Below are 27,950 nucleotides of genomic sequence, written 5' to 3'. Positions count from 1 at the left end.
CTGATATTTATAGGACATTCCATCCAAAAACAACAGAATACACATTTTTCTCAAGTGCTCATGGAACATTCTCCAGGATGGATCATATCTTGGTCACAAATCAAGCCTTGGAAAATTTAGGAAAACTGAAATTGTATCAAGTATCTTTTCCAAACACAATGCTATGAGACTAGATATCAATTTCAGGAGAAGATCTGTAAAAAATACGAACACATGGAGGCTAAACAATACACTACTTAATAACGAAGTGATCACTGAAGAAATCAAAGAGGAAATTAAAAAATACCTAGAAAAAAATGACAATGGAGACACAACGACCCAAAACCTATGGGATGCAGCAAAAGCAGTTCTAAGAGGGAAGTTTATAGCAATACAATCCTACCTTAAGAAACAGGATACATCTCGAATAAACAACCTAAACTTGCACCTATATCTTGGTTCACAAATCAAGCCTCAGTAAATTTAAGAAAATTGAAACCATATCAAGTATCTTTTTGACCAGAATGCCATGAGACTAGATATCAATTACAGGAAAACAACTATAAAAAATACAAACACATGGAGGCTAAACAACATGCTACTAAGTAACCAAGAGATCACTGAAGAAATCAGAGGAAATCAAAAAGTACATAGAAACAGATGACAATGAAAACACGATGACCCAAAACCAACGGGATGCCGCAAAAGTAGTTCTAAGAGGGAAGTTTACAGCAATACAATCGTACCTCAAGAAACAAGAAGAATCTCCAATAAACAACCTAACCTTACACCTAAAGCAATTAGAGAAAGAAGAGCAAAAAAACCCCCAAAGTTAGCAGAAGGAAAGAAATCATAAAAATCAGATCAGAAATAAATGAAAAAGCAATGAAGGAAATGATAGCAAAGATCAATAAAACTAAAAGCTGGTTCTTTGAGAAGATAAACAAAATTGATAAACCATTAGCCAAACTCATCAAGAAAAAAAGGGAGAAGACTCAAATCAATAGAATTAGAAATGAAAAAGGAGAAGTAACAACTGACACTGCAGAAATACAAAGGATCATGAGAGATTACTACAAGCAACTCTATGCCAATAAAATGGACAACCTGGAAGAAATGGACAAATTCTTAGAAATGCATAACCTGCCAAGACTGAATCAGGAAGAAATAGAAAATATGAACAGACCAATCACAAGCACTGAGATTGAAACTGTGATTAAAAATCTTCCAACAAACAAAAGCCCAGGACCAGATGGCTTCACAGGCGAATTCTATCAAACTTTTAGAGAAGAGCTAATACCTATCCTTCTCAAACTCTTCCAAAATATAGCAGAGGGAGGAACACTCCCAAACTCATTCTACGAGCAACCATCACCTTGATACCAAAACCAGACAAAGGATGTCACAAAGAAAGAAAACTACAGGCCAATATCACTGATGAACACAGATGCAAAAATCCTCAACAAAATACTAGAAAACAGAATCCAACAGCACATTAAAAGGATCATACACCATGATCAAGTGGGGTTTATTCCAGGAATGGAAGGATTCTTCAATATATGCAAATCAATCAACGTGATACACAATGTTAACAAACTGAAGGAGAAAAACCATATGATCATCTCAATAGACGCCGAGAAAGCTTTTGACAAAATTCAACACCCATTTATGATAAAAACCCTGCAGAAAGTAGGCATAGAGGGAACTTTCCTCAACATAATAAAGGCCATATATGACAAACCCACAGCCAACATCGTCCTCAATGGAGAAAAACTGAAAGCATTTCCACTAAGATCAGGGAAAAGACAAGGTTGCCCACTCTCACCACTCTTATTCAACATAGTTTGGGAAGTTTTAGCCACAGCAATCAGAGAAGAAAAGGAAACAAAAGGAATCCAAATCGGAAAAGAAGAAGTAAAGCTGTCACTGTTTGCAGATGACATGATACTATACATAGAGAATCCTAAAGATGCTACCAGAGAACTACTAGAGCTAATCAATGAATTTGGTAAAGTAGCAGGATACAAAATCAATGCACAGAAATCTCTGGCATTCCTATACACTAATGATGAAAAATCTGAAAGTGAAATCAAGAAAACACTCCCAGTTACCACTGCAACAAAAAGAATAAAATATCTGGGAATAAACCAACCTAAGGAGACAAAAGACCTGTATGCAGGAAATTATAAGACACTGATGAAAGAAATTAGAGATGATACAAATAGATGGAGAGATATACCATGTTCTTGGACTGGAAGAATCAACATTGCGAAAATGACTCTACTACCCAAAGCAATCTACAGATTCAATGCAATCCCTATCAAACTACCCCTGGCATTTTTCACAGAACTTCACAATTTGTATGGAAAAAAGCTTCACAATTTGTATGGAAACACAAGAGACCCTGAATAGCCAAAGCAATCTTGAGAACAAAAAACGGAGCTGGAGGAATCAGGCTCCCTGACTTCAGACTATACTACAAAGCTACAGTAATCAAGACAGTATGGTACTGGCACAAAAACAGAAAGATAGATCAATGGAACAGGATAGAAAGCCCAGAGATAAACCCATGCACATATGGTCATCTTACCTTTGATAAAGGAGGCAGGAATGTACAGTGGAGAATGGAGAGCCTCTTCAATAAGTGGTGCTGGGAAAACTGGACAGGTATATGTAAAAGTATGAGATTAGATCACTCCCTAACACCATACACAAAAATAAGCTCAAAATGGATTAAAGACCTAAATGAAAGGCCAGAAACTATCAAACTCTTAGAGGAAAACATAGGCAGAACACTCTATGACATAAATCACAGCAAGATCCTTTTTGACCCACCTCCTAGAGAAATGGAAATAAAAACAAAAATAAACAAATGGGACCTAATGAAACTTCAAAGCTTTTGCACAGCAAAGGAAACCATAAACAAGACCAAAAGACAGCCCTCAGAATGGGAGAAAATATTTGCAAATGAATCAACTGACAAAGGATTAATCTCTAAAATTTACAGGCAGCTCATGCAGCTCAATAACAAAAAAATAAACAACCCAATCCAAAAATGGGCAGAAGACCTAAATAGACATTTCTCCAAAGAAGATATACAGACTGCCAACAAACACATGAAAGAATGCTCAACATCATTAATCATTAGAGAAATGCAAATCAAAACTACAATGAGATATCATCTCACACCAGTCAGAATGGCCATCATCAAAAAATCTAGAAACAATAAATGCTGGAGAGGGTGTGGAGAAAAGGGAACACTCTTGCACTGCTGGTGGGAATGTGAATTGGTTCAGCCACTATGGAGAACAGTATGGAGGTTCCTTAAAAAACTACAAATAGAACTACCATATGACCCAGCAATCCCACTACTAGGTATATACCCTGAGGAAACCAGAATTCAGAAAGAGTCATGTACCAAAATGTTCATTGCAGCTCTATTTACAATAGCCCGGAGATGGAAACAACCTAAGTGCCCGCCGTCGGATGAATGGATAAAGAAGATGTGGCACATATATACAATGGAATATTACTCAGCCATAAAAAGAAACGAAATTGAGCTATTTGTAATGAGGTGGATGGACCTAGAGTCTGTCACACAGAGTGAAGTAAGTCAGAAAGAGAAAGACTAATACCGTATGCTAACACATATATATGGAATTTAAGAAAACAAATGTCATGAAGAACCTAGGGGTAAGACAGGAATAAAGACACAGACCTACTAGAGAATGGACTTGAGGATACGGGGAGTGGGAAGGGTAAGCTGTGACAAAGCAAGAGAGTGGCATGGACATATATACACTACCAAACGTAAAATAGATAGCAAGTGGGAAGCAGCTACATAGCACAGGGAGATCAGCTCAGTGCTTTGTGACCACCTAGAGGGTTGGGATAGGGAAGGTGGGAGGGAGGGAGACGCAAGAGGGAAGAGATATGGGAACATATGTATGTGTATAACTGATTCACTTTGTTATGAAGCAGAAACTAACACAACAATGCAAACCAATTATACTCCAATAAAGATGTACAAAAAAAAAAGGAAATGATTATATGCAAAACAGTCTGCCAAACTGTGGTATAAAACACCTGGCATACCATAACCTGTTCTGTTCCATTAATCAAGACTCAGCCACTAGATTAGTGAGTGACCTTCAAAAAAAAAAAAATTCAACACCCATTTATGATAAAAACTCTCCAGAAAGTGGGCACAGAGGGAACCTACCTCAACATAATAAAGGCCATATATGACAAGCCCACAGCCAACATCATTTTCAACGGTGAAAAACTGATATCATTTCCTCTAAGATCAGGAACAAGACAAACATGTCCACTCTCGCCACTATTATTCAACAGACTTTTGGAAGTCCTAGCCATGAGAATCAGAGAAGAAAAAGAACTAAAGGGAATCCAAATCGGAAAAGAAGAAGTAAAACTGTCGCTGTTTGAAGATGACATGATACTATACATAAAGAATCCTAACGATGCCACCAGAAAACTACTCGAGCTAATCAATGAATTTGGTAAAGTTGCAGGATACAAAATTAATGCACAGAAATCTCTTGCATTCCTACATCCTAATGATGAAAAATCTGAAAGAGAAATTAAGGAAACACCCCCATTTGCCATTGCAACAAAAAGAAAATACCTAGGAATAAACCTACCTAGGGAGACAAAAGACCTGTATGCAGAAAAGTATAAGGCGCTGATGAAAGAAATTAAAGATGACACCAACAGATGGAGATGTATACCATGTTGGATTGGAAGAATCAATATTGTGAAAATGACTATACTACCCAAAGCAATCTACAGATTCAATGCAATCCCTATCAAATTACCAATGGCATTTTTTACAGAACTAGAACAAAAAATTTCACAATTGGTAATGGAGACACAAAAGACCCCGAATAGCCAATGCAGTCTTGAGGGAAAAAAAACAGAGCTGGAGGAATCGGACTCCCTGCCTTGAGACTATACTACAAAGCTACAGTAATCAAGACAATGTGGTACTGGCACAAATACAGAAATATAAATCAATGGAACAAGTTAGAAAGCCCAGAGATAAACCCACACACCTATGGTCAACTAATCTATGACAAAGGAGGCAAGGATATACAACGGAGAAAAGACAGTCTCTTCAATAAGTTGTGCTGGGAAAACTGGACAGCTACGTGTAAAAGAATGAAATTAGAACACTCCCTAACACCATACACAAAAATAAACTCAAAATGGATTCGAGACGTAAATGTAAGACTGGACAGTGTAAAACTCTTAGAGGAAAACATAGGAAGAACACTCTTTGACATAAATCACAGCAAGATCTTTTTTGATCCACCTCCTACAGTAATGGAAATAAAAACAAACAAAAAAACCAAATGGGACCTAATGAAACTTCAAAGCTTTTGCACAGCAAAGGAAACCATCAACAAGACGAAAAGACACCCTCTCAGAATAGGAGAAAATATTTGCAAACGAATTAACAGACAAAGGATTAATCTCTAAAATATATAAACAGCTCATGCAGCTCAATATTAAAAAAACAAACAACCCAATCCAAAAATGGCAGAAGCCCTAAATAGACATTTCTCCAAGGAAGACATACCAATGGCCAAGAAGCACATGAAAAGCTGCTCAACATCACTAATTATTAGAGAAATGCAAATCAAAACTACAATGAGGTATAACGTCACACCAGTTAGAATGGGCATCATCAGAAAATCTACAAACAACAAATGCCGGAGAGGGTGTGGGGAAAAGGGAACCCTCTTGCACTGTTGGTGGGAATGTATATTGATACAGCCACTATGGAGAACAGTATGGAGGTTCCTTAAAAAACTAAAAATAGAATTACCATATGACCCAGCAATCCCACTACTGGGCATATACCCAAAGGAAACCATAATTCAAAAAGACGCATGCACCCCAATGTTCATTGCAGCACTATTTACAATAGCCAGGTCATGGAAGCAACCTCAATGCCCACTGACAGACGAATGGATAAAGAAGATGTGGTACATATATACAGTGGAATATTAGCCATAAAAAGGAACAAAACTGGGTCCTTTGTACACACATGGATGGATCTAGAGATTGTCATACAGAGTGAAGTAAGTGAGAAAGAGAAAACCAAATATCGTATATTAACACATCTATGTGGAACCTAGAAAAATGGTACAGGTGAACCGGTTTGCAGGGCAGAAATTGAGACACAGATGTAGAGAAGAAACGTATGGACACCAAGGGGGGAGAGCTGCGGTGGGGTGGTGGTGGTGGTGTGATGAATTGGGTGATTGGGATCGACATGTATACACTGATGTGTATAAAATGGATGACTAATTAAAAAAGTAAAATAAAAAAAATTTAGGTGCATCATTTAAAAAAAATGCAAAAGCCATTCCTTTAATAACCCTTTAAATAACCTGGGCTCATATCCCAGCTCCACCACTTATTAAGTGTGATCAAGTTAATCAAAGAGCTCTGGGATCAATTTCAATGGCTCTTTTAATAATCATTTAAAAGCCATTCTTAGTAAGACCTTTAAAAAAATGTAAAGCCACTGGCTATAATTTGCCAACCCCTGGTCTCGAGAGGGCAAATATAGGGTTAGGAGGCTGCTGCAATCATGCAGAGCTGACAAAGGTAAACCAAGTACAGGCAGTGAGAACAGAGACCAATGGAGGGTGAAAGAGCCACTGAAGAGCGTGAACAATCTAGAAATACAGGCAGACCTCGTTTTATCGCGCTTCGCTTTCTTGTGCTTTCCAGGTACTGCATTTTTTTATAAACTGAAGATGTGAGGCAACCCCACGTGGAGCAAGTCTATTGGTGCTAGTTCTCCAATAGCATTTGCTCACTTCGTTGTCTCTGTGTCACATTTTGGTAATTTTTGCAATGTTTCAAACTTTTTCCTCATTCTTGTATTTGTTATGGTGATATATGATCAGTGATCTTTGATGTTACTACTGTGACTTGCTGAAGGCTCAGATGATGGTTAGCATTTTTAGCAAGAAAGTATTTTTAGATTGAGGTATGTAGATTGGTTTTTAAGACACAGTGCTATCACATACTTAACAGTCTACAGTACAGAGTAAACATAACTTTTATATGTACTGGGAAACCAAAAAAAAAATTGACTTGCTTTATTGTAATACCTGCTTTATCATGGTGATCTGGAACTGAACCCACAATATCTCCAAGGTATGCCTGTATTTTGGCTTGGAAAGTTGGATGGTTGGGGGTACTCTTTACTGAGATAAGGATTCAGGAGTTTAGTTTTAGAGATATTGAGTTGACCTTTTTGTGGGGCATCTGGGTTAGGATGCCTAGTAGACAACTGTACATCTGAGTCAGAAGAGAGATGTGCTCTGTGCTAGATACAGGAGAATCTTCAGCATACAGAGGAGTCCTGGAGCCACGGGATCACTAGTGTATACAGAGTGAGGCTCCTAAGGCGGGTAGCTAAGAGGTGGGTAGAGGAAGAGGAATCCACAGAGATGCTGAGAAAGAATAACCAGAGAAATTAGAAGCAAGCCAAGTGCGTGTGGTTTCTAAAGCAGCAAGAAAGTGTTTTTCGGAAGAAGGGCTCAGCCTGTGTAGAATGCTGCTGAGAGCTCAGATTAGATAAGGCATGTTCTGAGAGACAACTTTCTTCTTTTTCAACAAACAAATAACTTTGTTTGGGGGGTGGGGAGGGGGCTTTACTCAAGAGGAGTGTATGTTATACGTTACATGCGGTCCTAGAATGTGAGGTGGGCAAATAGAAGCAACTCCATAATGAAGTGAGTGGAAATATTAGGCAGGATTTAAAAAATTCATAATTAACAACCTTGGAGGGGGGACCTAAAGTAGCCTTCTATACATGAAATATTTCTAGGTTATAAATTGGCAGTAGAGGGCTGTATGAGTAATGCTTTCAAACCACTCAGGTGCCAGTAATGCACTAGGACCGTGGAGTGAGGCTAGAATACTTGTCCTCTGGTGGCTTTCACAGGCAGCAATATGGTGGAACCAGTCAATTACAGATCCACACGAACTGCATGGACTCAGCAATGAAAGCAAAGGGAAAACAAAGCAGAGTTCTCTTGTTTTCTCAATCAAGTGGCACACAGCCTTGAAAAGCACTTTCTAACTCACCCCCGATGGCTATGCTGCAAAGTGCAGTCCTGCTTCTTTGTTCTCTGGATGAACAAGGTAGCCACACTTAGTTATCTTAACCTCTAGCCATCCAGAATTTTTCCAGAAAATTGGCAGATTTGGAGTCTGTTAGCTTCCACCATGTCTGCTCCCTCCACACATGGGCACTTAGTGGTCTCTCTCAAATCCCAGGCTCAGGGTGAACTAAATTTAGCCCACGTGCAAGTATGTGGGTTGGCGGGAATCTGGGAAGGAGGCAGGGGGATGGGAGAGTGCTTAGAATTCCTAAGTGTCATTTAGGCATGGAGTTCTGTCTGTCTCTACCACATCTTTTAACAGAACAAACAGCAAGTGCCTAATTCGACTCTGAGGTTAAACTTCCCCCATTTTTCTCTCTCAGCTCTTCTAAAAGGTGGTCCTTGAACCACCGATCTCAGAGCCACCTGTAGTGCTTGTTAAAATGCAAATGACAGAAAGAAGACGTGGTGCATATATACAATGGAATAGTACTCAGCCACTGAAAAGAATGAAATAATTATTGCCATTGCAGCAACATGGATGGACCTGGAGATTATCATACTAAGTGAAGTAACTCAGAGAAAGAAATATCATATGATATCACTTATATGCAGAATGTTAAAAAAAAAAGATACAAAGGAACTTATTTACAAAACAGAAACAGACTCAGACTTAGAGAACGAACTTATGGTTACCAGGGGGGAAGGGTGGGGGTTAGGGATAGATTGGGAGTTTGGGATTGACATAAACACACTGATATATTTAAAATAGATAACCAACAAGGAGCTACTCTATAGCACAGGGAACTCTGCTCAATAGTCTGTAATAACCTAAATGGGAAAAGAACTTGAAAAAGAGTAGATACATGTACATGTATAACTGAATCACTTTGCTGTATACCTGAAACTAACACAACATTGTTAATCAACTATACTCCGATATAAACAACAACAACAACAACAACGAAAAAATAAAGTTGAGTTTGGATTTAGTGCAAAAAAATGCAAATGATGGTACCCTACTGTAGAAAGAGTTTCTGGGGTAGGGTAGGATGTGGGTGTCTCCATGTCTAACAAGTTCCTGGCAATTATTATGCACATTGAATTTGGGAACCCCTCCTCTATCCCCTTTTTATTTGTTTATTATTATTTTTTAAAATTTATTTATTTCTGGCTGCGTTGGGTCTTCGTTACTGCGTGCGGGCTTTCTCTAGTTGCGGTGAGTGAGGGCTACTCTTCGTTGTGGTGCACCATCTTCTCATTGTGGTGGCTTCTCTTGTTGCGGAGCACGGGCTCTAGGTGCGTGGGTTTCAGTAGTTGTGGCTCGCAGGCTCTAGAGCGCAGGCTCAGTAGTTGTGGCGCATGGGCTTAGTTGCTCCGCGGCATGTGGGATCTTCCCAGACTAGGGCTCGAACCTGTGTTCCCTACATTGGCAGGTGGGTTCTTAACCACTGTGCCACCAGAGAATCCCATATCCCCTTTTTCAAGTTTAGAAGTTTTAAGAGAAGTATTGTGACCACTGGAGTTTAAAAAAAAAACTTGAGGCTCAAAAGTTACTGTGTCCTCTATTAGCCTTTCAGTGTATCTTAGTTTCTGAAGAGCCGGGACCTCTCCTTACTTATGATCTCACTTTCTGGCACCCATCACTGTACCTAATGCCCAACAGATACTTGGGGAGTTGAAGGGATGATTGCAAAGGGCCCCTTATAGCCCCCCCAGCTTCTACTCATGCTCCTCTGAAATACACTCACCACAAAGTAGCCAGTGTGCGTCTATAAAAATGGAAATTAGATCATTTGACATTCCTGATTAATACCCTCCAAAATCTCCCTGTGGTGCTCAGACTAAAACCTCAACTCCTCATCCTGGTCTCTGGTTGCCCCCATGGCTTCATCCCATATCACCTCGACCTTCAGCCTGCCACACTGCAGCCAAATGAGCTTCTTTTGGGTTCTTTCCACACAACAAACTCATTTTCACTTTAGGGGTCTTGCACCGTTTTTCCCTTGCCCAGGAATGCTCTTCCTTCTGATGTCACATTGCTGGACACTGGTCACCATTCAGCTTTTGGCTTCCAGGTCACCTCCTCAGAGTACCCATCTAATGGGGTCACCAGATCATTGCTTATCAGAGCTCTGTTTCATTTTCTGCCCAGCACTTATCGCCATCTGATATTTTTGTGTCCTTTTCTGTGTTTATTGCCTTGCTTCACACTCACTCATTAATTCATTCACTGTTTATTTAGTACCTGTTTAGTGCCAGCTACTCTTTCCACCACTAGGGACACAGCAGTAAAGAAAGCCTCTACCCTAACGGACAGGCCATCAATGCATAAATATATAATATGTCAAATGACGATAAAATTCTGTGAATAAAATAGAGTTGAAGGGTTAGAGAATGATGCAGAGTGCTCCTTTAGCTAGAATGATCAGGAAAGATCTTTCTGATGTGTGCCAGTTCAGCAGCTACCTAAATATACGTAAAGTGCAAGCGAACACGGACTCCTGTTTCATTCATCACAATATCCTAGCAAGTACGTGTATATCTGGCATATGATAGGTAGATTAATAAATATTTATGGAATGAATAAATATGCATACCCCTCTCTTAGCATTTAAACACTGCATTTACTTCTCTGGATTCCAAACTAGCCTTTGAGTTGCACTGACAGGAAATGAGTCTCCTTTTCCTCCATCCTTCATATCTAACATAGGGGCTGGCTCAGAGTAAGCATGGGAAGGTTTGTGAAATAAAGGAAGAAATAGGGATTACGAAGAACCAGTCTGTCATAATACACTTAGGGACATCCTGTAAATGACTGCTTAAGAAGTTGACATGTGCTTCTAAGAATGATGTGAATTCATTTTAACTAGTAAGTTATGTATCTGATGAGATGCAGTACTATCTGAATTGTTAGTGATTCTTTCTGAAAACCAATTTCTTTCAAATCAAGCTTTGGCATACTTAAAAGCCAAGAAGTAGTAGACTTCGGTCACTTTCTTTCTACCTTGACCTATCTTGCTGGCTCAGGCTGTTTAGAGTATACTTTAATATATCTGCAAAGTCCTACAGACCAATAGCCAGCTGAAGCTTGCAGACTCTTTCAGAAACACGGATTTGGGCACTAAACAAAAACAGACTAACTGAACTGTAACACCGGGCATTTCAGCACTTCTCTGTCTGAAAACTAATAAGCATTTCGGAACCGCTACCAGACGCACTAATGTTGACAAGCAATGAAACCCGACACAAAAGAGGTCACCAACAACCACAGCAGAGCAAGTCCCAATGGCAGTTCTGTGCCTTCTGTGTGCTCTGTACAGATGCATCCATTTTATTTTCTGAAACTCCACTTGGACAACTGCATAGAAAAGTAAGCTCCAGCCATACTTCTTACTGGCTAGATAAGTAAAATGGGAAAATTACGATGTCAAGGATCAGAAACAGAAATCTCTTATTTTTCCCTACCATGTGCCATTAACTTGCTTTAAAAAGCTCTGTTGAGGCTGGATTTGGAAAAAAGTCTTGAGAGTGGCAAGAATTGTAATACTGCTTGCTCATGGCCCCCATCTGCTTTCCTTCTGAATGTTACCCTGCACTGCCACTCTCACCAATGTCCTGGTGACTCAAGACCTAGGATTTGCCCTCTGCTGTCCTAGGCCTACAACTTTTCATATCTTTAGCACCTGGCTGCTGTGTTTCTTTTTTTAGCAAGATTCTGTTGAAACTTCTTAATCTTAAAGCCATTGGACTCTCATTGCCCATTAAGGTGAAAATTAAAGGCAAAAGTCGTATTTCTAAGCAGTATTTCAAGAATTATCGATACCCTTGAGATTACTAGGCCAAAAAATTGTTCACTGATCAAAGAAGTACTTGGAAAACACTGAATACTATATCATCCACTTGGAAAGTCACAACACATGTTGGACTGCTTAAAGGAGTTAAAAAAAACACGGAAAAACCAAAATCATTTTCACCTGGGGGTTAGTTAAATCCATTCAAGAACAGTAATCAGCTGTTGAAAAAGGTGATGCAGACCCCTACCTACTACTCTGAAATGTTTTCTAGACATGTTGTTGAATAAAAATCAAGTCAAACTTCTAACCATGAGTAATTTCCCATTAAAAACACAAACCCTATGTGTGTATGTGTTTTATATATAATACAATAAAATATATAAAAACTCCAAAAGGATGTATACCGAATTATTAAGACTGACAGCCTCTGGGGAATAGGATTGAGGGCATGAAGGAGACTTGCACTTTTACTATACATATGCAGGTATTATTTGAATTGTTTTACAGCCTCTTCATTGCTTTTATAATAAAAAAGAAAAAAATCACATACTATATTTAAAAATATAAGTAAGGTCCAGCAGTAGATACCTCTGTTTAGCTTTAAGCGAGCATGTCTCAAACTCATGTGATTGATGAATCCCTGTTTTGTGGACCACTTGGATACAACTTGTACGACCAATTTTGAAGTTACTGTGCTCAAGGCTCTCCCCACTCTCCACCAACATATGGATTTTAACCTTCTGTGGCCTTCTACAAATGAGTGAAGGCTGTGGATCAGAGATGATCTGCTACAACCCCCCTCATTTTTAAAATGAAAGGATTAAGGCCGTGGAAAGTAAAGGGCAATACCAGCCCGAAGCCCTCAATCCTCATCTAACTCCCTCCACATCTTTCCTGTAGTCACCAGTGACCCATGGGCCCTGATCCTTGGATTTCATAATCTCCAGCACTCAAGGAAGTTGTCAGGATCCCTGAGGAAGCCATGGCCTCAATATTCTCCCTGCGGTTCCGGGCAGAGCAGAGTCCTAATCATCCCCTCCCCCATCCCCAATGGCCTGTCTTGCTGTGCAGCTTTTAGGAGGAAATAGTCACTATGCGAAAGAAGGGATCCTGGAAGAAGCCGGTAGAAAACAGCAGGGATCTTGAGATAACTTGGTATCCCTGGTGAAGTATAGGAGATACATGCAAACATGAACTTAGTCACTCGAAACAGCATGAGCTTGAGTTCGCAGAACTGGGCTTGAACCTGCTCTCTTGGTTCTGCCTTTTACTAGCTATTTAACATTGGTCAACTTCCTTAATTATGGTGAGCCTCGGTTTCCTCGTCTCTGAAATAGGGATATCAGTTCATATGTTACACCTTACAGTGGACATTAACAGAGATGATGGCTATGGAAGTTGCTAGCATAGGGGCACAATATCTGGAGTTAGTCAAGAAATGTTAATTCCCATCTTTTCCCTCACACAGCCAACTGCTGTTATTGATCTCAATAACACCAATCTCGGGCAACAGGCCAGGGGATATGAATGCAACAGTATCTACACTTGAGAAACCGACTGGCTGGTGGAAGGCATGGCATGATTTGGGCACAACAGGTGTGACAGGTACAGTCACAGAGGTGAGTTCCAGTGCAGCAGGCACCTGAGCACCAGGGTACCACTTTCAATCAGCGCCCATCATCCTGGGGGTCTGATGCCAGAGGTGTCTCTCTCCCCAGTGGCCTCAAGGGGATTTACTCCAACTTTGGCCCGACACACAAATTCCTTACAAAGATTTCTGGAAAAAACTTCGGGGATCATAGCAGTTAAGCTGATCAAGGAACGTATACGCTGGGGAGGACCAAGAAGCAAACAAGAGGAGAAGTTACCACCATAGGCTCTCAAAACATAGTTCATTCAGTCCTTGTCTCCAGTGCTTCTGTGTGGGTGCCTCAGCTTTTTAATTACTGATGTGGTAACAACAGTACTTACCCCATAGGGTTTTTTTTTTTTTTTTTTTTTTTTTTAAGATTAAACAATATTACCTTTAAAGCACTGAGCACAGTGTCAAAGAAAAAATACTTAGTATTGTTATTAAAACTATTTGATCTGTTAAGTGCTCAGGCTGAGAGGCAACATTACTGACATTTCAAAAGCACAAAAGATGTGGGCAGGACGGACAAAGTCATGCTTGTTCATCAAGTCCCGGAAGAGTAGACAGAACCACTCTTTGGAATCAAATAAACTTGACATTGAGTCCTCAGTCTGGTCCTTACTAAAGTGTGACCTTGGGTGAGCTGCTGAACCTCAATTTTCTATGTGAAACTGGAGGATAATGTCAATCCTGTGGACGGACTGTCAGAAGAACAAGTGCAGTAACACATAAATAAACCTGGCACCCTGCCTTGCACAATAAATCCTGCCATCTTTCCTTCCTCACTCAGAGCTACCAAGCCAGTGAAGAGGATAAGCTGAACAATCGTATTTCAAAGTAGATTTAATGAAAAGAGCATATGCTCCATGGATTCAGAGAAGATAAAAAGTTAAAATGAGGACTTTGGGCCAGAGGACCTTAAAGGTTCCTCCCTCATCCATGGACTGTGATTCTTCTATTCGCTGCCCATCTTATTTTTGTCACACATTTTGGCTCTGCCACCTAATAAATGTGATCTTTAGCAAGTTGCCAGACTGGTTTCCTCTTGCGTAAAGTGTGGATAAAAATTATACCTACTTCTCAGGGCCACTGTTAGAAGTCAGTAAGATAAAGCACATAAAGAGTTTACACTTGTCTGGAAGACAGTCACTACTCAATCAATGCCAACTATCTTTGTTGTCAGGGCCACTATAAAGATTAAAGAGGATGTCCATAGGAAGCATGGCATGCTGCTTGGCACACAGGTGGTATTAAAAATATTGTTATTATTATTACCTCTTCTATCACTATTGATTTTACATTATGAATGGCCATGGCCCAAGGAAACCAGTAAGTAATATATGCTGTCATCCCAGTAAAGACACACCAAAACAGAGACACCAAGAGATATTAGGATAATTAATCACAGGTCTGACTGGGAATAAAAACTTTCTGGAACAAACAGCCTTGTCCAGCCCAGACAGAGGATGGGCTCACCCACGGGGGCAGCAGCTGCTGGCTGCACTCTCTCCCCAGCCCTGGGGGACCACACACACAGAGACAGTATCCTGGTGTCCAAGATTTTCAGCGGTTCATCTCACAAAATGGTAATGTAACAATGCCTTGGCCTGGAATGATATTTTTCTGCCAAAAGTTCAAAGCTATCCAGAGAGTATCTCATTCATCTTTGGGTTCCTACGGGGATTGGGGTTGGTAGGCATTCTTATTATTACCTTATAAAGATGAGAACATACAGTTTAGAGAAATTAAATACCTTGTCTTTGCTTCAACAGTCTATCAGTGCCAAGAGAGGGTTGAAACCCAGGATGGGAGCAATCCCTGAGGCCCAGTGCTCTAAGCCCGACCCTTGGAAACACCTTGAAGGAAGAATGAATAGGGTGTCTCCCCCACAGTGTGGCCCCTTGCCCGTCCTTCCCAGACCGGGGAGCTGCAAAGCTCACCTGTTGCTGAACTGAACCTCTTCTCCGTTCCGGGCCCAGCTGATGGTAGGCCTTGGGTTGCCTACGGCCTCGCAGTGCAGAAGCACACTCAGTGTCCCGCTGGCCAGGGCCACAGTCTGCCCGAGGTGGGTGACCACCTCGGAGGCTGAGAGCTGCTGGGCGGCTGAGATTTTGCGCAAGATGATGGGCTTCCGGTGTGGCCGGCGAGAGCTGCCCCCGCCCTCCCCAGGGGACGAGGTCCGGAGGGAGCTGCTGAAGCCAGACACGTGTTTATGAGGAGGGATGGCCACTGGGGGAATCCCCCGCTCGGACGGCTTGAGGAGCGCGTCCTGGCGGCTGCGGAAGATCTCCTGGGCCAGCTGGGCCACTAGGTGCTTGCTGTAGACGTCGCGGAGCTCCTCGGGTTGCTGGGAGAGGTTCCGGAGGATGTCGTCCAGGCGCTGCTGCTCGGCCACCATGGTGAAGGGCAGGTGCAGAAGGCCCTGCTCGGCGTTCTGGTCCTCTTCGGAGGATGTGTTCCTTTCTGTGGAGTCCTGGACCTCCCAGGAGGCGAGCAGCTCTCCTGGCCAGCCCCCCTGCTCCAGCAACCGAGAGACCAGGTCATCATAGCGGCTCCCGGCATCAGCAGGGAGGCCCCGCTTCTCGGCCTTGCTGCCATTGGAGAAGATCCCGTTGTGGTGTTTGTGGGTCTGCAGGGCCTCCTTCGGGCGGGCCTTCCTCACCGCGAGGGCTTCCTCCTCGCTCCGCAGGCTCAAGGGCCGGGCCACCAGCTTCCGGTTGCCTCCAATGAGCTTAATCACAAACTGCTCCCGGGCCGGGCCGGCCGAGCAGGTGTAGATGCCCGCGTCAGAGGGCTTGAGGCGGTGGATCTTCAGGTACCCAAATGGGGCCACGGTGACGTGGGCGGAGCTGATGAGGTGCTGGCCGTCTTTCTCCCAGGTGATGAGGGGCTTGCGGAAGCGCCGCGTGGGGCAGCGTACCACCACTGCGGTCTTGGGGAGCAGGTAGGCGAACCCCCCCACGATGAAGTGCAGCTTCCTCTGCCGGCGGGTCTGGATGTATACCTTCCTTGCTGCCGCGATGTGAGGACTGTGCTTTGTGGATGGCCACCCGGGCCCTGGAATGAAAGCAATGAAAGGGAAGGCAGATGGATGGAGAAAGAGAAGCGGAGAGCAGAGAAAAGGGGCAGTGAGGTGCAGCGACAAGAGACAGTGAAAAGGAGAGAGCAAAGAGAAGAAAGACAGGGGGACAAAAGGGAGAAAAGGGAAAGAAAGCACTTCAGTTTGCTTTGGGCAGGGCCTTCATTTACCACCTTCTGTTTTACGGGAGTAAATGGCTACCAGCTGTGGACCATCAAGCTGCTGCCGCAATGAAACATGGGAGAGCTAATGAGGTGCAGTGGGGCAACCTGCTATCACGCTGCTGGGGTTTTCTACCCCTAGAAGCTGAGATGCAGGGTTCTAGATGGAGGGCGATTCCAGGGGAAAGGCAGTTCCTCTCATTAAAAGGACTTAAAAAAGAAAGAAAGAAGAAAGAAAGAAAGAAAAAGAAATCAGCGTCATAAAAAGAGGCAGAGGACAAAGAGAAGGAGAATGGATCCCTTTTGGGTCCTGCAGAGCACCAGGGTCCCCGTATACATGGGGAGGAGACCCCAGAAGTGTTACACCTCTAGGGATTAATATTGAACAACACAAATCTGTTTAGTTTAAAACACTGGAGTGGGTAACATTAGGCTTCATTAGTAACATGCTGACTCCAGCTTCCAGATCTCCATATGCCAGCAAGTGAACTTTGCTCTACCTCCTGCAAACTGTTTTTTCCAGCAGAGAAAAGCATCCTGCCTGGCCACGTATAATTAAGATTCCTTTCCCATCTCCAGCTGAGCTCACCAGCCTAATGCCCTCAGAGGGCTTTACTGCCTATCTGCTGCTGGTCTTGGGTTCAGGAAAAGCTACTGTTCTTGCCGTCTCCCCATCCCCAGAGCTCTGACATACTCACTTGCACAGGTGGCCAGCATACAGGGCCTGATGGATGAAGAGAACGGCAGGGGCGGGCACAGGGAGGAATTGACAGTAGCTGAGACACCTGTTTTCAGCACCTTCCGGCAAATGGCACTTCTCGTCTGGGTGCCCTCCCCGCAGCTCGTGGAACACTGGTGGGGAAAGAAGGGCCCAAAGCATGTAAATTCAGGTAACTAAAGGCTAATGGGTTTGTGTGGGCTCTGAAACTCACCAAAATAAGGAAGAAACTGCTTGGAAAAGCAATAGCAACTAAGAGAGATAGAGAAATATTAATTATGTAACAATGTGGGAAGACACATCCATACTGTAGGCATATTCTACTCTAAGATTTTCTAGTCTCAGGTCTCCTGTGGACCTTTCACCTGTTTTTACTTTTTTTTTTCTAGCATCTTTATTGGAGTATAATTGCGTCACAATGCTGTGTTAGTTTCTGCTGTATAACAAAGTGAATCAGCTATATGTATACATATATACCCCTATCCCCTCCCACTTGCATATGCCACCTACTAGGTGGTCACAAAGCACCAGGCTGATCTCCCTCTGCTATGTGGCTGCTTCTCACTAGCTATCTATTTTACATTTGGTAGTGTACATATGTCAATACTACTCTCTCACTTTGTCCCAGCTTACCCTTCCCCCTCCCCGTGTCTTTAAGTCCATTTTCTACGTCTGCATCTTTATACCTGTCTTGACCCTAGGTTCATATACATATTGTATATGCCCCTAGGAATATACAATATATTCCACTGGATATATGTACCACATCTTCTTTATCCCTTCATCTGTTGATGGATACTTAGGTTGCTTCCATGTCCTGGCTATTGTAAACAGTGCTGCAGTGAACATTGTGGTACATGTCTCATTTTGAATTATGATTTTCTCAGGGTATATGCCCAGTAGTGGGATTGCTGGGGCATATGTTAGTTCTATTTTTAGTTTTTTAAGGAACCTCCATACTGTTCTCCATAGTGGCTGTATCAATTTACATTCCCACCAACAGTGCAAGAGGGTTCCCTTTTCTCCACACCCTCTCCAGCACTTACTGTTTGTAGATTTTTTCATGATGGCCATTCTGACCGGTGTGAGGTGATACCTCACTGTAGTTTTGATTTGCATTTCTCTAATGATTAGTGAGTTGAACATCCTTTCATGTGTTTGTTGGCAATCTGTATATCTTCTTTGGAGAAAAATATCTATTTAGGACTTTGACCCATTTTTGGATTGGGTTGTTTTTTTGATATCGAGCTGCATAAGCTGCTTGTATATTGTGGAGATTAATCCTTTGTCAGTTACTTCATTTGCAAATATTTTCTCCCATTCTGAGGGTTTTCTTTTCATCTTGTTTATGGTTTCCTTTGCTGTGCAAAAGCTTTTAAGTTTAGGTCTCATTTGCTTATTTTTGTTTTTATTTCCATTTAGCTAGGAGGTGGGTCAAAAATGATCTTGCTGTGATTTATGTCAAAGAGTGTTCTGTCTATGGTTTCCTCTAAGAGTTTTATAGTGTCTAGCCTTACATTTAGGTCTTTAATCCATTTTGAGTTTATTTTCGTGTATGGTGTTCGGGAGTGTTCTAACTTCATTCTTTTACATGTAGCTGTCAAAGTTTTCCCCGCACCACTTACTGAAGAGGCTGTCTTCTCTCCATTGTTTATTCTTGCCTCCTTTATCAAAGATAAGGTGACCGTATGTGCGTGGGTTTATCTCTGGGTTTTCTATCCTGTTCCATTGATATATATCCTGTTTTTGTGCCAGCACCATACTGTCTTGATTACTGTAGCTTTGTAGTATAGTCTGAACTCAGGGAGCCTGATTCCTCCAGCTCCATTTTTCATTCTCAAGATTGCGTTGGCTATTCGGGGTCTTTTGTGTTTCCATACCAATTGTGAAATTTTTTGTTCTAGTTCTGTGAAAAATGCCATTGGTAGTTTGATAGGGATGGCATTGAATCTGTAGATTGCTTTGGGTAGTACAGTCATTTTCACAATGTTGATTATTCCAATCCAAGAACATGGTTTATCTATCTGTTTGTATTGTCTTTAATTTCTTTCATCAGTGTCTTATACTTTTCTGCATACAGGTCTTTTGTCTCCTTAGGTAGGTTTATTCCTAGGTATTTTATTCTTTCTGTTGTGATGGTAAGTGGGAGTGTTTCCTTAATTTCACATTCAGATTTTTCATCGTTAGTGTATAGGAATGCCAGAGATTTCTGTGCATTGATTTTGTATCCTGCTACTTTACCAAATTCATTGATTAGCTCTAGTAGTTTTCTGGTAGCATCTTTAGGATTCTCTATGTATAGTATCATGTCATCTGCAAGCCGTGACAGCTTTACTTCTTCTTTTCTGATTTGGATTCCCTTTATTTCTTTTTCTTCTCTGATTGCTGTGGCTAAATCTCCCAAAACTGTGTTGAATAATAGTGGTGAGAGTGGGCAACCTTGTCTTGTTCCTGATCTTAGAGGAAGTGGTTTCAGTTTTTCACCATTGAGAACAATGTTGGCTGTGGTTTTGTCATATATTGCCCTTTATTATGTTGAGGTAGGTCCCATCTATGCCTACTTTCTGGAGAGTTTTTATCATAAATGGGTGTTGAATTTTGCGGAAAGCTTTTTCTGAATCTACTGAGATTATCATATGGTTTTTATCCTTCAATATGTTAATATGGTGTATCACATTGATTGATTTGCATATATTGAAGAATCCTTGCATTCCTGGGATAAACCCCACTTGATCATGGTGTATGATTCTTTAATGTGCTGTTGGATTGTTTGCTAGTATTTTTGGGGGGATTTTTGCATCTCTGGTCATCAGTGATACTGGCCTGTAGTATTCTTTCTATGTGACATCTTTGTCTGGTTTTGGTTTCAGGTTGATGGTGGCCTCGTAGAATGAGTTTGGGAGTGTTCCTCCCTCTGCTATATTTTGGAAGATTTTGAGAAGGATAGGTGTTAGCTCTTCTCTAAATGTTTGATAGAATTCGCCTGTGAAGCCATCTGGTCCTGGACTTTGGTTTGTTGGAAGATTTTTAATCACAGTTTCAATCTCAGTGCTTGTGACTGGTCTGTTTATATTTTCTATTTCTTCCTGGTTCAGTCTTGGAAGGTTGTGCTTCTCTATGAATTTGTCCATTTCTTCCAGGTTGTCCATTTTATTGGCATATTGCTGCTTGCAGTAATGTCTCATGATCCTTTGTATTTCTGCAGTGTCAGTTGTTACTTCTCCTTTCTCATTTCTAATTCTGTTGATTTCTATCCTCTCTCTCTTGTTTTTTTCTGGATGAGTCTGGCTAATGGTTTATCAATTTTGTTTATCTTCTCAAAGAACCAGCTTTTAGTTTTATTGATCTTTGCTACTGTTTCCGTCATTGCTTTTTCATTTATTTCTGATCTGATTTTTATGATTTCTTTCCTTCTGCTAACTTTGGGGGTTTTTTTGTTCTTCTTTCTCTAATCGCTTTAGGTGTAAGGTTAGGTTGTTTATTGGAGATTCTTCTTGTTCCTTGAGGTAGGACTGTATTGCTATAAACTTCCCTCTTAGAACTACTTTTGCGGCATCCCATTGGTTTTGGGTCGTCGTGTTTTCAATGTCATCTGTTTCTATGTACTTTTTGATTTCCTCTGATTTCTTCAGTGATCTCTTGGTTACTTAGTAGCATGTTGTTTGGCCTCCATGTGTTTGTATTTTTTTATAGTTTTTTTCCTGTAATTGATATCTAGTCTCATAGCATTCTGGTCCAAAAGATACTTGATATGGTTTCAATTTTCTTAAATTTACTGAGGCTTGATTTGTGAACCAAGATATGATCTGTCCTGGAGAATGTTCCATGCACACTTGAGAAGAAAGTCCATTCTGTTGCTTTTGGATGGAATGTCCTATAAATATCAATTAAATCCATGTTGTTTAATGTGTGATTTAAAGCTGTGTTTCCTTAACTTATTTTCATTTTGGATGATCTCTCCATTGGTGAAAGTGGGGTGTTAAAGTCCCCTAATATGATTGTGTTACTGTCGATTTTCCCTTTTATGGCTGTTAGCAGTTGCCTTATGTATTGGTGTCCTCCTTTGTTGGGTGCATAAATATTTACAGTTGTTCTATGTTCTTCTTGGATTGATCCCTTGATCATTATGTCATGTCCTTCCTTGTCTCTTGTAATAGTCTTTATTTTAAAGTCTATTTTTTCTGATATGAGAATTGCTACTCCAGCTTTCTTTTGCTTTCCATTTGCATGGAGTATCTTTTTCCATGCCCCCACTTTCAGTCTGTATGTGTCCCTAGGTCTGAAGTGGGTCTCTTGTAGACAGCATACATACGGGTCTTGTTTTTGCATTCAGTCAGCCAGTCTATGTCTTTTGGATGGAGCATTTAATCCACTTACACTTAAGGTAATTATTGATATGTATGTTCCTATTACCATTTTCTTAATTGTTTTGGGTTTGTTTTTGTAGGTTTTTTCCTTCTCTTGTGTTTCCTGCCTAGAGAAGTTCCTTTAGCATTTGTTGTAAAGCTGGTTTGGTGGTGCTGAATTCTCTGAGCCTTTTCTTGTCTGTAAAGGTTTTAATTTCTCTCTTGAATCTGTATGAGATCCTTGCTGGGTAGAATAATCTTGGTTGTAGGTTTTTCCCTTTCATCACTTTAAATACGTCCTGCCACTCCCTTCTGGTTTGCAGAGTTTCTGCTGAAAGATCAGCTGTTAACCTTATGGGGATTCCCTTGTATGTAATTTGTTGCTTTTCCCTTGCTGCTTTTAATACTTTTTTCTTTGCATTTAATTTTTGATAGTTTGACTAATATGTGTCTTGATGTGTTTCTCCTTGGATTTATCCTGCATGGGACTCTCTGTGCTTCCTGGACTTGATTGGCTATTTCCTTTCCTATGTTACGGAAGTTTTCAACTATAATCTCTTCAAATATTTCCTCAGACGATTTCTTTTTCTCTTCCTCTTCTGGGACCCCTTCAATTTGAATGTTGGTGCATTTAATGTCCCAGAGGTCTCTGAGACTGTCCTCAGTTTTCATTCTTTTTTCTTTTTTCTGCTCTGCAGTAGGTATTTCCACTGTTTTATCTTCCAGGTTACTTATCCGTTCTTCTGCCTCAGTTATTATGCTATTGATTCCTTCTAGAGAATTTTTAATTTCATTTATTGTGTTGTTCATCATTGTTTGTTTGCTCTTTAGTTCTTCTAGGTCCTTGTTAAACGTTTCTTGTATTTTCTCCGTTCTATTTCCAAGATTTTGGATCATCTTTACTATCATTACTCTGAATTGTTTTTCAGGTAGACTGCCTATTTCCTCTTCATTTGTTTGGTCTGGTGGGTTTTTACCTTGCTCCTTCATCTGCTTATTTCTCTGTCTTCTCATTTTGTTTAACTTACTGTATTTGGGGTCTCCTTTTCACAGGCTGCATGTTCGTATTTCCTGTTCTTTTTGGTGTCTGCTCCCAGTGGGTGAGGTTGGTTCAGTGGCTTGTGTAGGCTTCCTGGTGGAGGGGACTGGTGCCTGTGTTCTGGTGAATGAGGCTGGATCTTGTCCTTCTGGTGGGCAGGGCCACGTCTGGTGGTGTGTTTTGGGGTGTCTGTGAACGTAGTATGATTTTAGGCAGCCTCTCTGCTAATGGGTGGGGTTGTGTTCCTGTCTTGCTAGTTGTTTGGCATGGGGTGTCCAGCACTGAAGCTTGCTGGCCATCGGGTGGAGCTGGGTCTTAGCGTTGAGACAGAGATCTCTGGGAGAGCTCTCACCGATGGCTATTACGTGGGCCTGGCAGGTCTCTGGTGGTCCAATGTCCTGAACTCCGCTCTCCCACCTTGGAGGCTCAGCCATGACATCAGGCCAGAGCACCAAGACCCTGTCAGCCACATGGCTCTAACATGTTGACCTCCAAATGGCAGAATCCTTTCTTTGTTTGAATAAAGGTGGCCTTCGAGGTCCAGGTTTCAGGGAACTGGCCCAGGGTGGCCATCCCTGGTTTCGCATCAACATGATCTCAGACAGAAACCTCCTTGTTTTTCCATTTTGTCTTTAAGTTACTTGTTGAAACAACTGGCCCGTGGTCCCAAGGACGGTTGCAGCTTCGGCTGGTGGGGGCCCTCCCTCCCACTGGGCTCCCTGTTTTTACTTTTGTAGCCTGGGCTTTAGAGTGAGAGAGTCACAGAGTCCAACTCAGTATTTCACTAGTTGGCAAGTTACTTAAACTCTCTGAGTCTGTTACCACTTCTTATACTTATTTTCCAAGGCTGGAAATTAAATGAGATAATATATTTTAAAATGTCACACAGAGAAATGACATTCAGTTAATGCTAATTCCTATCTCCTTCCTTTACAAATAAATTATCATACTTTAATGTCAAGTATCAGATAATTCTTAGGCATTTACTTTGTTTGAGGTGGGGCGCTAAATGCTATGGGACAAAATGTGCAAGATGGTTCCTAACCTCAAGGGGATGTCATCAAATAATGGGAAGAAATCCAGATGCATTGTTAAAATGAAATAGTATATTAGAAAACATAGAAATCAAAACCCCAATGAAATACCACTTTATATTCACTAAAATTTCCATATTCAAAAAGATGGACAACAATAAGTATTATTATTATAAGTGAGGATGTGGAAAAATTAGAGTCTTCCTGTATTGCTGGTGGGAATGTAAAATAGCACAGCCCTTTTAGAAAGCAAGTTTGATGGTTTTTTAAAAAGTTAAGCATACGTTTATCATATGACCCAGCAATTTCAGTCCTAGGTATCTTACCCAATAGAAATGAAAACATACATCCACATAAAGACTTGTATGCTAAGGTTCATAGCAACATGATTCTTAATAGGCAAAAGTGGAAACAACTCAAATATCCCTCAGTTAGTGAATGGATAAATGAAATGTGGTATATCTGTATCATGGAATATTTAATTCCACCCTAAGAAGGAATGTTCTGATAATGTGCTACAAAATGGCTAAACCTTGAAGACATTATGCTAAGTTGAATTTTATAGTATATAAATTATACCTCAATAAATCTGTTTAAAGAATTATACAGTAATAAAAGAATTTAGTAAAAATATAAAACTAAAAGTCAAGTGAAGTATTAATATATTAATGCTAACAGTTGTTGAATGCTTATGGTATACTAGTGATTTCATGGCCTAATCTGGAAGATCGTTCGAGTCTGGATGGGTATAGAGAGCCGGGGATAAGCATGGGAGGCAGGGAAATAACCAGAATCAAGGTAGAAGAGTTCAGTGCACGAGGCCAAGGCAGGCTTGGGGGCAGACCTAAACCAGTTTGACTGAACAGAGAGTGGAGAGTGTCAGGAGCTCAAGAGGTGGTTTGGGGCCAGATGTTGGAGACTTTTAATTTTCAGACAGAAGGTTTGGAATTGGTCCATAAGGCAATGAGGAGCCATTAAAGGGAAGAGTGAAATGATGAAAGAGGTATTTTGAGAAGGTTAATCTGGCAACAGTGTCTGGGAGGGATGGGAGTAGGAGATGAATGGCAGACAGGGATGTCAGTTAAGAAGGCTGCCACGGTAGTCCAGGCTTGAGATGATAACGGCCTGAACTAGGGTCATGGCAGCATGCCACGTTAACTTGAAAAATGACAGTAGAAACCAAAAAGTATTATCTTATGTATCTAAGTTTTATAATGCTAGCCCATGGAACTGAACTATTCTATGCAAGACACTGTGATATCCACCACCCTGAAAGACATTTAAGACGCAAAAAAACGGGGATGAGAATCAAGCCCGTTGCTTTTGTTCCCTGATGATCGTGGATTCCAAATTCCACCTATCCCTTATTTTATTGTAAATGATAGCACCGAATCCAGGGATCAGGTGGGATGGGGGTAAAGAGCCTGGAAATTTTAAAAGCCTGGTCATTTTAGTGCTGCCAAGTAGAAAAATGGAAAAACGGACTGTGTGTCAGAAGACGAGTTTAGGATTTTGGTCAAGTCTAGTTCTTTCTCTAAAATTCTCAATTTCTAAACTTCTCTCAATTTCCACATCTCTAAAACAGGGAAACTATACTCGAGCAGGGAGGGATTTTCAAACTGTGTTCTTTAACTATGTTGAACCAGTGATTGAGGGGCTTCTCAGGTGGTCTGGAGACCCAACCACTTGGAGATCCGGGACCCCTACCCAACCTACCCCCTACTTCAACCAAAACACCTCTGATTTGTTCTGTTTTAGATTTCTGGCTTCACAATAACATTTCAATGGAAAAAAGGGTCTTGTGGCTTTAATTTTTAAGAGAACAACTAGGTTATAGGATCTCCTAATTTCCTTCTAGCTCGAAAATTGAGTTTAATTTCTTTTATATTTTTGTGAGGGAGGAATTTCCGTAAAAATATGACTTAAAAATACTGAATAGCCAACTCTTTCAAGCGATGCAAGTGTTTCTTTTAAAGAAAAGAAGTAAGGTCTTTTGAGAGGCCTTTCCTCAGAATAGGATCTGAAAGTAATTTTATTTGAAGTGTTTAAAACGTTGGCTTAATTCTGTCTCTGAGGGATTCTGTGCAGTAACCATGAGATTGCGCCCAGATAGTTGAGGATGAAAAACACCCATAGATCATCCAGGTCTTCCTTCCTCCAAGGGGAGTCGTGTGGGGGGGTGTGGAATGCACGTCTCATCCCAGCCAGAGGGGCCGAGGGAAGGGTTGCTGGGATGATAGGGGCAACTGGAAACCCTGTGAACACCCCCAGGAGCACTTTTGTATGGCACCAGCTTGAGTTTAACCCCGGTGAATCGGGGTTAAAATCCCACCATTCCCAGCCCCTTCTCAATGTTTGGAATTTCCATTCATCAGCCCAGATAATGCAGAACCTAGTAACATTCCCTGGATAAGGGCTAACTCTACCTAGTTCCCCAAATGTAACTTCCACCTCCTAGGAAGACCAGCAAAGCTTGTGGGAGGCCTTGGTCATGATCCTGGGTCCAGCCAGTCAAGTGCTTTCTTTTATTTCCTCTCCTTTTCGCGACAATGAGGAGGGATGGAAGAAAATCATAACAATAGTTAAGGGTTAACTTTTACTAGACACAGAGTACTTCATGTGCATCATTTAATTTTCAAGCCTCCCGATAACCATGTTAGTGAACCCTATTATCATCTCCAATATTTAGCTAAGCAAACTAAGGCCTAGAAGGGTTAAGTAACTAGCCCAGGTTATATAGCTAGTAAGTGGCAGAGTCAGGATTCGAACCTAAGTTTGCCTGTCTTTGAGGCTGAACTCTTAACTACCCGTGATACTGTTCTAAAGGTCTCCTTTACGTAATGGGACCCATGGGATTGCAATGCAGCAGTCTCCTTTCCTTAGTGCCTAATCACGGGGTCCCTCCTTCAGATTTTCTCTGTGTTCCATATGCTCAGAGGCCACAAACTCCAGGAAGTTGGGAGGACAATTCTAGTACACACAAGTCCCTTTCTCAGCATCCCACTCATGGAAGACTATAACCGACAGACTTAGAAGAGCAGCGCCTTTTACACTACGCCCCTGGGAGGAAGTCTTCATCTAGAGTCACTTACTTGGCAAATACATCAGTGCCCTCGTCTGCACTGCTAGTTTTGTTAAGGATTTTTCATATATGATACCATACCCCAAATCAACAATCCATGGAAGAATTGTCACTGACATGTTCACACATGCACATACAGATAACGCTCATTCCACACATTTAATCTTTTATCCTTCTGAAACAAAATTAAGATGAAGTAACAATCATTGCCCCTTCTGTTCTGAGCCATTTGCGGGGAGCTGCCATCAGAAGGCAATTTTATTTACTGCCAAATTACAATATCTATGGTGTGTCGGTTACCTGTCCATTTCAGTGCCCTTTGCAGGCACCGTCTGATGGACCTCTACACGGGGCAAGAATTCTCAGAATGTAGGTAGAAAGACATGGCATCTTAATTTTCAGAGGCAGCTTTCCCCTCTGTGATGTATTTTAACCAGCAGCAGCTCTGTCCTGTGAGTTGGACAGACTGCAAAGGAGGCAGTGAGATCACCAAGGCCAGTTCGGATGCTTCTGTGCAAGAAGGGAGAGGGGCTCGATTCTGCCTGGGACACAGAGATGTTCACTTCAGGCCTCGTCATTCTGTTCTTGGCTGTATCTGCTTGCCAGGGGGATTTCTCTATGAAAGACACATAGGCCCATGAAGCTGGGGGAGTTGCAGGCAAGTCAAAGAAGGAGAGGCTGAAAACAAGTTGAAGCTGGGTATCAATGCATTAGTTCGTGCTAGTGTTCAAGTAGGAACGATTTAGAGAAGTAAGTTAGTTGGGGATCCATCCCTAACTTACGAGGTAAGTCAGGAACGGTAATGCCGATGCAGCCATCTCCCCAGATGCAGGGCAACAGGGGAAATCAACTTCTCTTGCTGGGAAGCTGTTGATGTTTTGGAGCCAGAAAACTGACAGGAAAGAGGCAGGATTTCCTTGGCCTTCTTTCCCTAA

At 41.5% G+C, this 27,950-nt stretch overlaps 1 protein-coding gene across 1 annotated transcript in view; it reads right to left on the bottom strand.

Moving 5' to 3' along the window:
* Positions 1–27,950, bottom strand: part of ADAMTSL1 (ADAMTS like 1) — a 472,821-nt gene that overhangs the window by 155,099 nt on the left and 289,772 nt on the right. Inside the window, exons 18-19 of the mRNA XM_007455564.1 lie at positions 17,495–17,648; positions 15,497–16,613 (exon numbers count right to left, since the gene is read on the bottom strand). Of these exons, the coding sequence (XP_007455626.1) occupies positions 15,497–16,613; positions 17,495–17,648 (1,271 nt within the window). The remainder of the gene's footprint in view (positions 1–15,496; positions 16,614–17,494; positions 17,649–27,950) is intronic.

The sequence above is a fragment of the Lipotes vexillifer genome, unplaced genomic scaffold, assembly GCF_000442215.2.
Source record: "Lipotes vexillifer unplaced genomic scaffold, Lipotes_vexillifer_v1.1 scaffold912, whole genome shotgun sequence".
NCBI lineage: Eukaryota > Metazoa > Chordata > Mammalia > Artiodactyla > Lipotidae > Lipotes > Lipotes vexillifer.
Note: the sequence above shows the minus strand (reverse complement) of the source record. Positions and strands in the feature narration are given on the sequence as shown.